The sequence below is a fragment of the Salmo salar genome, chromosome 13 (assembly GCF_965601325.2).
Source record: "Salmo salar chromosome 13, fSalSal1, whole genome shotgun sequence".
NCBI lineage: Eukaryota > Metazoa > Chordata > Actinopteri > Salmoniformes > Salmonidae > Salmo > Salmo salar.
This window is the reverse complement of record NC_138303.1, coordinates 58,286,662-58,302,010: the sequence shown is the minus strand read 5'-3', so window position 1 is coordinate 58,302,010 and position 15,349 is coordinate 58,286,662. Positions and strand designations below refer to the sequence as shown.

Sequence of the window (15,349 nt, the reverse complement as noted above, 5' to 3'; positions counted from 1 at the left end):
TGAAAGTGCAGGGTGCCAAGGAGAGGCCGAAGGGAAGAACCATGAATTCGTAAGCCGTCCCTTTGAAAGTGAATTGGAGGTACTGCCAATGAGCTGGGTGAACAGCAACATGGAAGTACGCATCCCTCAGGTCCAGCGTCACAAACCACTGGTTCCTGGACATGGCCTGCAACACATGGTTGGGGAGAGCATGTGGAACCTCAGTACCTTCAAGTACTCATTGAGGTTGCGGAGGTCCAGAATCGGTCGAAACCCTCAGTCTCTTTTTGGGACCTCAATATAAGTGGAGTAAAACCCACCAAGCCGCTATCATGTCACGATCCTGCGGATGGCACCCTTGTTCAGGAGTGAGGAGATCTCCAGCCGCAGGTGGCAGACGGGATTGGGCCAGCCAGAGATGGCGCTGGGAGGTAACCACCTGCACCATGGCCCGTCCGTTGGTGCGGGCCACATCCCTCTGGAGCAGGGAAAGCAGAAGAGACACCTCCATCACTTCCCGGAGGAGCTCCTATGTGCCCTCCGGCAGCCAGGAAAACATGGTCTGCAGGTAGGCCAAGAGAGCAGAGGGTAAGGCGGTCAAGAGAGCAGAGGGATCCATATGTGGCTTTCACCAGTTGATGTCCAGTGCAGTGGCTACCCAAGTGAGTAGGCTCCTCATAGCCTCTCGAGTCGCTGGGGGGGCGATGAAGCCCCGCTGGCAGCTTATGATGGCCTGTCAGCCTGGTAGCCTAGCTCACGGTGGTGAACAGTGCCAGCATCGTCCCCCAGGAATAGCCCATCACTGGCCAACAGGGAACAGCTGTTGTCACCATCGAAGCTATCAACCTCCTGACGCAGTGCATGCGCCCTCCATTCAAGGTGGTCCCAGTGGTCCGACTCATGCCCCTGTCCAGGACTGGCAGCAGATGGGCTCTGCCTGCGGTGGCTCCGGCCACTCTTCCTGGGAGGGGTACTGGGTCCAGTAGAGGGACTAACAGCTCACTGTCGCACCATTCCTGAGGGAGGGAGCTCGTCCCGAGCCTGGCCGACCCACTCGCGCATGGCCTCCAATGATGCCAGGTGCAGGCGTTCTGAGAAAACCACACAAAACAGGCATCCAGTAGGGCGCTTCACCACCCTCTCCGTGTGGCTCAAACCCAGTCAGTGCATACATGAGGTATGCGGATCCCCAGGGGGGATGCCACCATCACACCTGTCACAAAGGGAAGCCATAAGCTCAGCCAAGCCAACAAGGCCACGGAGCAGGGGTCTGACGCCCTGGGAGAGCTATGTCGTGACCCGCTTGGAGGATAGGAACCCGGGGAGGTATAAATTACCCAGTACCTCTGCAAACACAGGGGAAGACCCCTGTGGGAAAAACAGGCAGACAAAAAAAACAGCAACCAGGTAATGGATTTTGATTTATTTGTTTTACGCCAACTGCAATATTACCTACCGGTTTAATGTCCAAGCAGTAAAACAGCACTGTACGGAGTAACGCCTGTTAAGGAACTCCAAAGTTAATGTCTCAACGGAGTGGAAAGCCCACCATAATACTCACACTCTGCAGGGGAAAGAACAACAAAAAACCCTGCAGGATAATTATCAGAGGACAGCAGCATGTTAAAGCAATTCACAACACACATAGAACAAGCCAGTCGGGAAGTTGTATAAGGTAAATTACAGTTTGTGGCAGCAAGAGCCCCCAATATATTAATGCACACGGAGTCGTAGTGTAATGCTAACGAAACACAAGCACGACAAAGCCCGGGCGGAAGATACAGATCAACCTCGCGCAGTGAGTGGAGCACTCAAGAGGGGCTGGCCATGTGGCCAGCTGCTCCAGGCTGCAAACAGCAGTGAGTATACTTCCACACAAGATATTACACTTACCAGTGACTTACCAAGCGAACTTCAGAAAGTTTGTACCTACAACCACACGGACGTCCGCCGAGAAAATTAAAGAGAACGTGATTCGCGGCCATGGGGTCTATATACAGTGGGGGAAAAAAGTATTTGTTCCCCTGCTGATTCTGTACGTTTGCCCACTGACAAAGAAAGGATCCGTCTATAATTTTAATGGTAGGTTTATTTGAACAGTGAGAGACAGAATAACAACAAAAATATCCTGAAAAACACATGTCAGAAATGTTATACATTGATTTGCATTTTAATGAGGGAAATAAGTATTTGACCCCCTCTCAATCAGAAAGATTTCTGGCTCCCAGGTGTCTTTTATACAGGTAACGAGCTGAGATTAGGAGCACACTCTTAAAGGGAGTGCTCCTAATCTTAGTTTGTTACCTGTGGAAAAGACACCTGTCCACAGAAGCAATCAATCAGATTCCAAACTCTCCACCATGGCCAAGACCAAAGAGATCTCCAAGGATGTCAGGGACAAGATTGTAGACCTACACAAGGCTGGAATGGGCTACAAGACCATCCCCAAGCAGCTTGATGAGAAGGTGACAACATTTGGTGCGATTGTTCGCAAATGGAAGAAACACAAAAGAACTGTCAATCTCCCTCAGCCTGGGGCTCCATGCAAGAGCTCACCTCGTGGAGTTGCAATGATCATGAGAACGGTGAGGAATCAGCCCAGAACAACACAGGAGGATCTTGTCAATGATCTCAAGGCAGCTGGGACCATAGTCACCAAGAAAACAATTGGTAACACACTACGCCTTGAAGGTCTGAAATCCTGCAGCGCCCGCAAGGTCTCCCTGCTCAAGAATACATATACATGCCCGTCTGAAGTTTGCCAATGAACATCTGAATGATTCAGAGGACAACTGGTGAAAGTGTTGTTGTCAGAGGAGACCAAAATGGAGCTCTTTGACATCAACTTAACTCGCCGTGTTTGGGGCCATGTACCGTCAAATCTTGGGTGAAAACCTCCTCCCCTCAGCCAGGGCATTGAAAATGGGTCGTGGATTGGTATTCCAGCATGACAATGACCCAAAACACACGGCCAAGGCAACAAAGGAGTGGCTCAAGAAGAAGCACATTAAGGTCCTGGAGTGGCCTAGCCAGTCTCCAGACCTTAATCCCATAGAAATTCTGTGGAGGGAGCTGAAGGTTCGAGTTGCCAAACGTCAGCATAGAAACCTTAATGACTTGGAGAAGATCTGCAAAGAGGAGTGGGACAAAATCCCTCCTGAGATGTTTGCAAACCTGGTGGCCAACTACAAGAAACGTCTGACCTCTGTGATTGCCAACAGGGGTTTTGCCACCAAGTACTAAGTCATGTTTTGCAGAGGGGTCAAATACTTATTTCCCTCATTAAAATGCTAATCATTTTATAACATTTTCGACATGCATTTTTCTGGATTTTTTTGGTTTGTTATTCTGTCTCTCACGGTTCAAATAAACCTACCATTAAAATTATAGACTGATCATTTCTTTGTAAGTGGGCAAACGTACAAAATCAGCAGGGGATCAAATACTTTCCCCCCCCACTGTATAGGGGCAGACCCCAGCCGGGACACAGTTGTACACTGGAATAAATCTGTAAATCCTCACCTCGGATGTATCCCTCCGCCGCGGAGTGATACCAATATAGTTGTTGTCGGACATTTACATACACCTTAGCCAAAAACAATTAAACTCAGTTTTTTACAATTCCTGACATTTATTCCTAGCATCTTGTCTTAGGTCAGTTAGGGTCACCACTTTATTTTAAGAATATGAAATGTCAGAATAATAGTAGAGAGAATGATTTATCACATTCCCAGTGGGTCAGAAGTTTACATACACTCAATTAGTATTTGGTAGCATTGCCTTTAAATTGTTTTACTTGGGTCAAACGTTTTGGGTAGCCTTCCACAGGCTTCCCACAATAAGTTGGGTGAATTTTGGCCCATTCCTCCTGACAGAGCTGGTGTAACTGAGTCAGGTTTGCAGGCCTCCTTGCTTGCACACGCTTTTTCAGTTCTGCCCACAAATGTTCTATGGGATTGAGGTCAGGGCTTTGTGATGGCCACTCCAATACCTTGACTTTGTTGTCCTTAAGCCATTTTGCCACAACTTTGGAAGTATGCTTGGGGTCATTGTCCATTTGGAAGACCCATTTGCGACCAAGCTTAAACTTCCTGACTGATGTTTTGAGATGTTGCTTCAATATATCCACATAATTTTCCTGCCTCATGATGCCATCTATTTTGTGAAGTGCACCAGTCCCTCCTGCAGCAAAGCACCCCCACAACATGATGCTGCCACCCCAGTGCTACACGGTTGGGATGGTGTTCTTCGGGTTGCAAGCCTCCCCCTTTTTCCTCCAAGCATAACGATGGTCATTATAGCCAAACAGTTCTATTTTTGTTTCATCAGACCAGAGGACATTTCTCCAAAAAGTATGATCTTTGTCCCCATGTGCAGTTGCAAACCGTAGTCTGACTTTTTTTAATAGTGCTTTTGGAGCAGTGGCTTCTTCCCTGCTGAGCGGCCTTTCAGGTTATGTCGATATATGACTTGTTTTCCTGTGGATATGGATACTTTTGTACCTGCTTCCTCCAGCATCTTCACAAGGTCCTTTGCTGTTGTTCTGGGATTGATTTGCACTTTTCGCATCAAAATACGTTCATCTCTAGGAGACAGAACGCGTCTCCTTCCTGAGCGGTATGACGGCTGTGTGGTCCCATGGTGTTTATACTTGCATACTAATGTTTGTACAGATGAACGTGGTACCTTCAGGAGTTTGGAAATTGCTCCCAAGGATGAACCAGACTTGTGGAGGTCAACAATTTTTTTCTGAGGTCTTGGCTGATTTCTTTTGATTTTCCCATGATGTCAAGCAAAGAGGCACTGAGTTTGAAGGTAGGCCTTGAAATACATCCACAGGTACACCTCCAATTGACTCAAATGATGTCAATTATTCTATCCGAAGATTCTAAAGCAATGACCTAATTTTCAGGAATTTTCCAAGCTGTTTAAAGGCACAGTCAATTTTGTGTATGTAAACATCTGACCCACTGGAATTGTGATACAGTGAATTACAAGTGAAATAATCTGTCTGTAAACAATTGTTGGAAAAATGACTTGTGTCATGCACAAAGGAGATGTCCTAAACAACTTGCCAAAACTATAGTTTGTTAACAAGAAATTTGTGGAGAGGTTGAAAAACAAGTTTTAATGACTCCAACCTAAGTGTATGTAAACTTCTGACTTCAACAGTAAGCATTCAGACCATTTGCTATGAGACTCGAAATTGAGCTCAGGTGCATCCTGCTTCCACTTATCAACCTTGAGATTTTTCTACAACTGGATTGTAGTCCACCTGTGGTAAATTCAATTGATTGGACATGATTTGGAAAGGCACACATCTGTGTATGTAAGGTCCCACAGTTGACAGTGCATGTCAAAGTAAAAACCAAGCCACGAGGTCAAAGGAATTGTCTGTAGAGCTCCGAGACAGGATTGTGTGGAGGGACAGATCTGAGGAAGGGTACCAAAATATTTCTGCAGTATTGAAGGTCCCTAAGAACACAGTTTCCTCCATCATTCTTAAATGGAAGAGGTTTAGAACCACCAGCTCTTGCTAGGGGAGGGCCTTGGTCAGGGAGGTGACCAAGAACCCAAATGGTCACTGACAGAGCTTCAGATTTCCCCTGTGGAGATTGTAGAACCTTCCAGATGGTAGGGCTGGGCGGTATGACGATATATATTGTGTGATGATATAAAAACATCTATTGTTTCATATTATGCTCGTTTATTTCGTTGTGTATCAAATCACACACTTTATGGCAATATTTTTTGTCAATTGGACAACGCTTTCTGTTCTTCCACCACGTGTGGAAGGAAATTTGCAACACAAACAAACATGGAGGAGAGTGAACGTGACACAGAGCAACGGAGCTCATATGTAAAAGAGGGGCTACTTCGGTCGCATGGACGTGGTTTAGGTAAGAAAAGTCTGACACGGACCAGAAAACCATCCTCTGCAAAATATGCCGCAGGCCTGTCCCGACAACAGGCTCAAACACCACTAACCTCTTTCACCACCTACGCAAGAATCATGTGAAACAGAACAGAGAGACCCAAAAAAGTACAGCCGAGTGCTCAAAACAAACTCCTGACTCAGATGTTGCAAGAGGCATCTGTGCGCGGCACACCATGTGACAAATATTCATGAAGATGGAAGGAGATAACAGCTGCCGTTACAACTTACATCTGCAAAGACATGGCCCCAATTTACACGGTTGAAAAACGGGGGTTTTGTGAGTTGGTGTTAACACTCGACCCAAGGTACCAAATTTATATGTGACACGTATTAATGCCAAAATAACATGCAAAACTGGTGTAGGAGATGGGTCCCAGAAACCCTCAGAGGCCTTTATTGATTAAGGGGACCTTAAGATTCATATGTTTTGCTGCAGGCCTTATAATAGATACTGTTGCCATGTGCCTAAAAACTGCCACTATACGTTGCACAAGCCATCTATATTAATCTTTGTGGTTAAGCCCTAGCTGTTGCAAGAGTGCGCTTGCAGGCTAGGTCTGAGTCAGACCGAAACTAGATAAAGAGAAGTAACCACTGTCTGGTTTTGACAGTGGAAAATGTTGATCTTGTGTGACAGTGGACAATGCTTACTCTGAAACACTCTGTTTCCATTGTCATTTTCTGTCTGCAATTGCATTAATAAAGGTTTAATTGATTTACTTAAAGAAGATATTGTCTGATTGCTGATTTCACCAATAAGCCAATGATTGACAAGTAACAAGGAACCTACCCCATCACAGGCAAGCCTCCCAAAATATATATATATATTGTGGCAAACCTCTTCAAAGTTAGGAGCGTTTGTCACAAATTAAGTGGGAAACTGTCACCAAAGTCAGCCCAGAATGAAAGTTCTTTCGAACATGACAGTACCTATGTGTTTGTTTCGCTGTCCTGGTCCACCCAGGCCGCAGGTAAGGTCAAGGATAGCAGGGTTCGGTACACAAATCTGGTTCTCGGTAGGTCCAGGTCTAAACGCCAACAGGTAAGTCCAAAACAGTCCAGCTCATACACGGTAAATCCAGCCAATGTAGATTGTCTCTTTCTCTATGGTTCATAGATCCTTCCCGCCCTCTCTCTCGCTCTTCCTGGTTTTTCTTGACCTTTTATCTGTGGGTCGGCTCCACCTTCTGAGGGTTCCCCTTGCTTCTGGGAATTGTAGTTTTGTGATCTGTAGTTCTGATCGGGGTGGCCATTTTAGTGATCGGGCAGAGCCCGTTTAGTAGTTCTGCCCTCACATATCTGCCATTTATCACTCGACCCCCTTCTTTGCCACAATATATATATATATATATATATTAGGCCTATATTTATTTTGTTTGCAACTATAGTTGAAGTGTTCTATTTACCTTTTTAGATTTTATACATGAATATGTTATATTCTGTTACATGCTTAATTGAACATTTGCACAAAGGTTCTAAATAAAAGGAGAAATAATCAAATATGAGTAAGTACCTTTTATTTGTTGAGTATATTTCAAAATGTAATAAGAAATAGGCCTTTACAATGTGGTAATTTTATATAAACTATTTATTAATTGAATTTACAGAAGATGTGCTATATCGTGATATGTATCGTTATCGGGATATGAAATGACCTATATCGGGATATGAGATTTTGGCCATATCGCCCAGCCCTACCAGAAGGACAACCATATCTGCAGCAAACCACCAATCAGGCCTTTATGGTAGAGTGACCAGACGAAAGCCACTCCTCAGTAAAAGGCACATGACAGCCCGCTTGGAGTTTGCCAAAAGGCACCTAAAGGACTCAGACCATGAGAAAGAAGATTCTCTGGTCTGATGAAAGCAAAATTGAACTCTTTGGCCTGAATGCCAAGCGCTACATCTGGGGGAAACCTGGCACCATTTCTACGGTCGAACATCTCTGGAGAAACCTGAAAATAGTTGGGCAGCGATGCTCCCCATCCAACCTGTCAGAGCTTGAGAGGATCTGCAGAGAAGAATGGGAGAAACTCCCCAAATACAGGTGTGCCAAGCTTGTAGCTTCATACCCAAGAAGACTCAAGGCTGTAATTGCTGCCAAAGGTGCTTCAACAAAGTACTGAGTAAAGGGTGTGAATACTTATGTAAATGTGATATTTCATTTTTTTTCTTAATACATTTGCACACATTTCTAAAAACCTGTTTTTGCTTTGTCCTTATGGGGTAATGTGTGTAGAATGATGAGGAAAAACAATAATTGAATACATTTTAGAATAAGGCTGTAACGTAACAAAATGTGGAAAAAGTCAAGGGGTCTGAATACTTTCAGAATGCACTGTATATGCAGAAAAATTTGATGTCTGCATTGACTCTGAAATTCACAGCAAATATGAAGAAAACAGAGCACTGGTCAGGGGTTTTATTGATCTATCCATTTCTCATTGTTTCTCTATATATTGTGTTGGTGTATTAATAATGTAATTACTAAAACATCTTTAGAATTGCATATTTCTTATTCTGTCATGTCAATGATGATAGTAATTTAAGTTTGCAGCATATCATATTTTCATTTTTTATGATTACTTAAAATGGGCTCCAGTAGATGGCCTCATTGTGCCTCATTGTGCAAAAATATTCTCTTCGTGTTCAACTTCAAGACAATTTCACCATAAGATATTTTAATAATTCCATGGTTCATTTTATTTTAAGTTTCATCAAATCCCTTATATGACATACTGTACCCAATGTGTTTAATAGTAGGCCTAGCTGTAATATTAGGCTACTGTATAAATATGTAATTATACATCTAATATCAATATAGAAGAGTGCGTGGGCTTTAATAGGATCAAATAAGCACATTTCACCATGCTGAAGTATGAGCTGATTTTCTTAATGAGCTGGAGAAAAGCAGATGGGGACGTTTCCGACACCCTCTCATCTTCCCTCAATCTACAAGTGAGAGACTTCACTTTAGACACGTCATTGCTGGATGAGGAGACTAAAACGGAATCGGGATCTCTTCACAATAACTTCAAAATAAGAAGAAAGTAACAAAACAAAAGAGGCACGACATCCAGTGCGTAACGTTTAGGAAAACTCGTAAACTACGCTTATTGTTGTTGATTTAGAGCTTGTGAGAAGATAAACGAGTTGAATTGACTCTATTGGACGGTATTTGCACCTTCTCTGGATGTGGTCGCACAGTTTTTCATGTGAAAGTAGAGTGAATTTCGAAAGGACTTAATTTAATGTTAATTACACATTGCTGGCGGTACTGGGGCTGCATCCGGAACACACGCGAAGAGAGGAGGAGAGCAGAGAGGCGTGCGCTTCTGGTGTATAGATGGGGGGAAGGAGAATAAATAGAGCCTACTATTTCCATGTAAATGATGGTTTACCATTGAGCTTTCTTTGAGGATTTAACGGCATCGGCAAAAAAAACCCGTTTGTTTGAAAAAAGTTGACAGATCATCTTCCATGGAGTCTCATTGCAATTTTCGAGACTTGATGTGTGGCAAAAACGGACCGCACGAACGGATTGAGCTCCAGGATTACGGTTATGTGTTGCTCCACAGTAAAATGTAGCCTGACATGTTTTTATTGGTGCTTATGGAAACTTGAATGCACATTTTTCATAAAACAAAGGCAGAAGCCACGTTTCATGTGCAAAGACACAGGCAATGTATTTATTTTGTTGTTATGATGCGAATGCATTTCTTTCCAACAATGTTTTTGGGAGGAGTCGTGATTATGTCTACATTTCTATCACAGTCCAAATCGTCATGCGGTAGGTCCAGTGCATGTGCATTGCAGTTACAAAGTCTAATGCTTGTCCTGGATGGAGTGTCAATCGGAGCACAAATATAATCAGATGGACACGCCTTGTCAGTCATTGAACAAATCAGATAAATGCATTGCAAATATGATCAGTGCAAATATGATCAATAGACTGTATTGATGAGCCCATATATAAGGCTAATGATTGGCCCAGCCTCTGTTTACGTAACATGCCTGCGAGAATATGGTGGGAAAGTTTCAGATGACTGCTGACAGCTCATGGAAATAGACATAAGATCAAAGAAAAGTTTAGATTGGTAGCATACATCATATTCAACTCTTCAATAACAGCTGGAATACCTTTCGTTGAGAACTGCTGCTCTAACATTAGAATGTCTTCGAGAATTCATGAACAGGATGAATTTTTGGGCTAATTTCTAACGATTGCTTTTTGAAATATTTATAGACACTATTCTGCAAGATGATCGTTGTGATGAGCATGGTGACCCAACCTCCAAATGAGCTTGTCCCCAGGCAAGAGGCCAAGGCTACATTTTCCATCTAATTATCCTGACTTCAGGTGATTGGAATTATGGGGTGATTTCCATCTCTACAAGCTGACAGAAACATGGATTTGAACTTCTCCATGGTCCGTGATAGCGATAATTTGCCAGAGAGAAACTCATCCAAGCGCGTTTTGACAGGCTGCTTTCTCTTTGCGCTCATCCTGACCACACTGCTGGGGAACACACTGGTATGTGTTGCCGTCACCAAGTTCCGCCACCTACGTTCAAAGGTCACCAACTTCTTTGTGATCTCTTTGGCCATCTCAGACCTGCTGGTGGCCATCTTGGTGATGCCATGGAAGGCAACGACAGAGATCGTGGGCTTCTGGCCCTTCGGAGCCTTTTGCAACATCTGGGTGGCATTCGACATCATGTGCTCCACAGCGTCCATTTTGAACTTGTGTGTCATCAGCGTGGACAGATATTGGGCGATCTCAAGCCCGTTCCGCTATGAGAGGAAGATGACACCCAAGGTGGCATTTATTATGATCAGTGTGGCATGGACTCTGTCCGTGCTTATCTCCTTCATCCCCGTGCAGTTGAATTGGCACAAGGCTGCAGTGTTGGAGCTCAACAGCACTTACGGGGAGCTGCCTCCGGACAATTGCGACTCCAGCCTTAACAGGACTTATGCCATCTCCTCCTCCCTCATCAGCTTCTACATCCCTGTGGCAATCATGATCGTGACTTACACCCGGATTTACAGAATTGCCCAGATACAAATCAGGAGAATCTCAGCCCTGGAGAGGGCTGCGGAGAGTGCCAAGAACCGCCACAGCAGTATGGGGAACAACTCCAACATGGAGACGGAGAGCTCCTTCAAGATGTCTTTCAAAAGAGAAACCAAAGTCCTAAAGACCCTCTCTGTCATAATGGGGGTGTTTGTATGCTGCTGGCTGCCCTTCTTTATCCTCAACTGCATGGTGCCCTTCTGTGAGGCCAACAGCACCTCTGATTTCTTCTGCATTAGCCCTGCTACCTTTGACGTGTTCGTCTGGTTTGGCTGGGCCAACTCCTCACTCAACCCCATCATATATGCCTTCAACGCGGACTTCCGCAAAGCATTCTCCATCCTGCTGGGCTGCCACAGACTCTGCCCGGGCAGCAATGCCATAGAGATAGTGAGCATCAACAACAATGGAGCTCAGCCACCTGCGTCCCAGTATCAGCCTAAAGGGCACATTCCCAAGGAGAGAAACAATGCCACCTATGTGATTCCCCACAGCATCCTGTGTCGGGAGGCGGAGCTGCAGAAGAAGAATGAGGTTGGGATTAAGACCTTGGAGAAACTGTCCCCGTCTCTTTCTGGAAACTTGGACAGCGATGCAGATGTGATTAATCCTATAACTCAGAACGGCCAACACAAAACTGTGAGATGTTGATTGGTGTACGTATTGGTATACAAAAATAGAAGGAACCCACAGAGGGAGAGACCAGGCAGTATGCCTAGCAAAGGTGGGGTATACAAACTGAGCTTCACTGCAAACCTTAAAACTCTAATCACTATGGAAATCTACAGAATGTTTCAAATGAAGGCACTTTATCCTGGTTAACTATCTGCAAAACACCTTCAGCATGTATTAATGAAGTATAGACAGATTTGTTGATAAATGTTCCATAACTTGAATAAAGAAAAAAGAAATACACACGTGTATACATGTGTTGTATTTACAAATACGTATACATTTGCATATATGTACAGTATTGATGTTACAAATATCCTGGATGCCGTTATAACATGGAGAAAGAACTAGAAATATTAGCTAAATGTCTTGTAAGTGCTTTACATTTATGTATACAGTGCGTTTCATATTCTCCATACAGAACTATAAAGATAATTGGTTTTGCTCATTTTATTTATGTCAACCACAGTGTGTAATTAATTGGTTTTTATTTATCCTAACATATTGGAGAGTTGAAGACACTTCGGTGGTAATGACAACTGAGTAAAATAATATGACCATAGGATGGTGTAAATAATTGAAAACAACCCTCATCAACTCTTGCATTTACATTGTTGTGACAAAGTGGTAAGCCTCAGAGTGGTAGGGTGGTGGTAAGGTATGATGTATACACATGTATGCATTTGACATTTAGAACACTGTGTCGATAACTGAGGCATGCTTTAAATGCCTTTAATGTTCACAGTTACAACATCTTATGCCAAGTATGCCATATTTCTAAATATTTCAGTTTTATTCCCCTTTTGTAGTAAATGCATTCTCCAACTGGAGTAGATGAAGCTCATTCTGATTGTCCCTATTACTCTCTCCCACAAGACACTCTCCGCTTAACAAGTGTTACCTCTTCACACTCTTAGGGCATCAGTGATCCTGTTGGCAAGTCAGGCCTATCAGACACTCCTTCAGGTGTGCATCTCCTATTCCTTATATAGTGCACTCCTTTTGACCAGATCCTAAAAGGCTTTTGTCAAAGTAGAGCTCTAAATATGAAATAGGATTCCATTTCGGACGCACCCTTTTACTGTACTAATGCAGAGAACTGATTCTGATTCTATTAACGTTCTGTTGGCACGAAGAGAAAAAAACTGCTTAGTGTGCAGCAGTAAATGCCATCAATGCATAAAAGAAAAATGTCAATCCTGTACCTTATGCAAGTCACTGGTCACCCAACCAGAACACAATTGACACTTTGTGACCTTTGCTAAACCGCTGAAATTACATATTGTGAATTGCTTAAGCTGGTGCTGTGATGTTTTAGGTAACAGTGGAACTATTGTTGCGCTTATAGCTGCCAGATTGAAGCCACCCACTGTATGCTTTGGTCCTTTGACTCTGCTGATCAATTCTCTAATTTGTACCTCTGACTGTTAAGTTGTTCTCTCTGCAGTACTGAAATCTATATTGAATTTGACAGATGGCAAACGAAACGTTCATAAAATATGAACAATTATATAGAGCTTGTGTGGTTAAGGCCTTCAACTAGTTCATATGGTTGTTAATATCAGAAGGCATTGCATGAATCTACATTGGATGTAATTTCACAGTGTGAATTGGGTGCAGAACATATTTTCACACTCTTTACAGAAGTGTGACATCAACAATTTATCATAGTTCCATGATGGGAAGTCCCATGGCCAGGGGTTTGATGTAAACATTAACTAGAGTTAATGCATTGTGGTTTAGTTGTTTCCAGACGTCAACCTTGTTCTCGTATCTCCGGCTGTAAAAGCAGAGTTGTCCTCCATTGAATAGGGTAAGTCATTTAATGGTATTGGTCTCAAATTCATTATTATATTTGTTGTTCTGGGAAATGAAATATGACATAAATTCAAAAAGGAAGAAAGTTTGTGGATCAACATGTTACTTATGAGTTGCCTAGCTCCACCCACTCCTGTATTGCTCTCCTATTGAGTTTTTATGGCTTAATTGTATTAGCCTGACCCTGGATTCTTAATTAGAGTGTATGTCCATCTATGACAAGTCTTCTATGACAAGTGTCAAAATATGAACTCTCTCTGAGAAGACCTCTGTCTATGTCATTTTGTAGATAATGGTGGAACGTGCTCACTGTTCAGCTCCACTCTAATTGTCACAGGGTGCTATCTAGAACCTAAACGGGTTCTTCGGCTGTCCCCATAGGAGAACTCTTTGAAAAACAATTTTTGGTTCCAGGTAGAATCCTTTTGGCTTCCATGTAGAACCCTTTCCACAGAGGGTTCTACATGGAGCCCAAAAGAGTTGTACCTGCAACCAAAAAGGGTTCTACCTTGAACCAAAAAGGGTTATTCTATGGGGACAGCCGAAGAACCCCTTTGGAACCCTTTTTTTAAGAGTGTAGAAGGCACCAGAGCCATGTTTAAATTCATGGCTCTGGAAGCCACCAATCCCATAATATTGAAGTAAAAACAGTGCTGACTTGATATAGTAGCATCTGATATTTTGTAAATGTTTTTTCAAAGCTATTATGTCATTGACGAAGGCAAAACTGCAGCAACTACATGCAACTATGTCAAGTGAAGGTTGGCCTTTTTTCATTTTCTACAATAACAGCAGGGGTGGAAAAAGTACCTAATTGTCATACTTGAGTAAAAGTAAAGATACCTTAATAGAAAATGACTCAAGTAAAAGTGAAAGTCACCCAGTAAAATACTACTTGAGTAAAAGTATTTGGTTTTAAATATACTTAAGTTTCAAAAGTAAATATTATTGCTAAAATACACTTAAGTATCAAGAGTAAAAGTAAAAGTATAAATCATTTCAAATTTCTTATATTAAGCAAACCAGACGGCACTGTTTTATTTCTGTTATTATTTTTCTACGGATAGCCAGGGGCACACTCCAACACTCAGACATAATTTACAAATGAAGCATGTGTGTTTAATGAGTCCACCAGATCAGAGGCCGTAGGGATGCGCAGGGATGTTCTCTTGATAAGTGCGTGAATTGGACCATTTTCCTGTCCTGCTAAGCTTTCAAAATGTAATGAGTGCTTTTGGGTGTCAGGGAAAATGTATGGAGTAAAAAGTACATTATTTTCTTTACGATAAAAAGTACATTATTTTCTTTAGTAATGTCGTGAAGTCAAAGTAAAAGTAGTCAAAAATATAAATAGTAAAGTAAAGTACAGATACCCATAGAAACTAGTTTAGTACTTTAAAGTATTTTTACTTAAGTACTTTACACCACTGCATAGCCTGTATCACAACCGGCCGTGATTGGGAGTTGCATAGTGCGGCGCACAATTGGCCCAGCGTTGTCCGGGTTTGGCCGGTGTAGGCCGTCATTGTAAATAGTAAACAACTGACTTGCCTAGTTAAATAAAGGTTAAATAAAAAATACAAAAAATAAAAATAACAGTTGTTGACCAATATTGACCCGTCTCTCCATTATAAACTATATTCTTTGCTTATAATTTATTTTCTAACCAGCTTCAAACATGACTCCACTCATATATACAATTAAAAAAATAACTCCACATAATCTGAGCTGCTATGGGAAATATTCCAGAAGACTGTCTTTGTCTGCTCAGTGCTCACCCCCTGTCAGGCCCTGTCTACTCAGTGGAGAAGCTGTTACTCAGTTTCATTAGTAAACAATCCTCCCCTGCTGTTTCCCCCTGTGGT

At 42.7% G+C, this 15,349-nt stretch overlaps 2 protein-coding genes across 2 annotated transcripts in view; one reads left to right on the top strand and one right to left on the bottom strand.

Annotated features, from left to right (window-relative positions):
• rad50 (RAD50 homolog, double strand break repair protein) overlaps positions 1 to 7,054 on the bottom strand; it is a 109,722-nt gene extending 102,668 nt beyond the window's left edge. Inside the window, exon 1 of the mRNA XM_082960228.1 lies at positions 6,848 to 7,054. The gene's annotated coding sequence lies outside the window, so the exon portion shown is untranslated. The remainder of the gene's footprint in view (positions 1 to 6,847) is intronic.
• A 1,804-nt stretch (positions 7,055 to 8,858) lies between these two features.
• Positions 8,859 to 12,390, top strand: LOC106567454 (D(1)-like dopamine receptor). Its single transcript, XM_045693391.2, has one exon. The coding sequence runs from the start codon at positions 10,326 to 10,328 to the stop codon at positions 11,643 to 11,645; it is 1,320 nt and encodes a 439-aa protein (XP_045549347.2). The 5' UTR covers positions 8,859 to 10,325; the 3' UTR covers positions 11,646 to 12,390.
• Positions 12,391 to 15,349: the final 2,959 nt, after the last annotated feature.

What these genes read in the sequence shown, in the direction of transcription:
- LOC106567454 (XM_045693391.2), top strand. Translation starts at nt 10,326, where the DNA reads ATGGATTTGAACTTCTCCATGGTCCGTGATAGCGATAATTTGCCAGAG.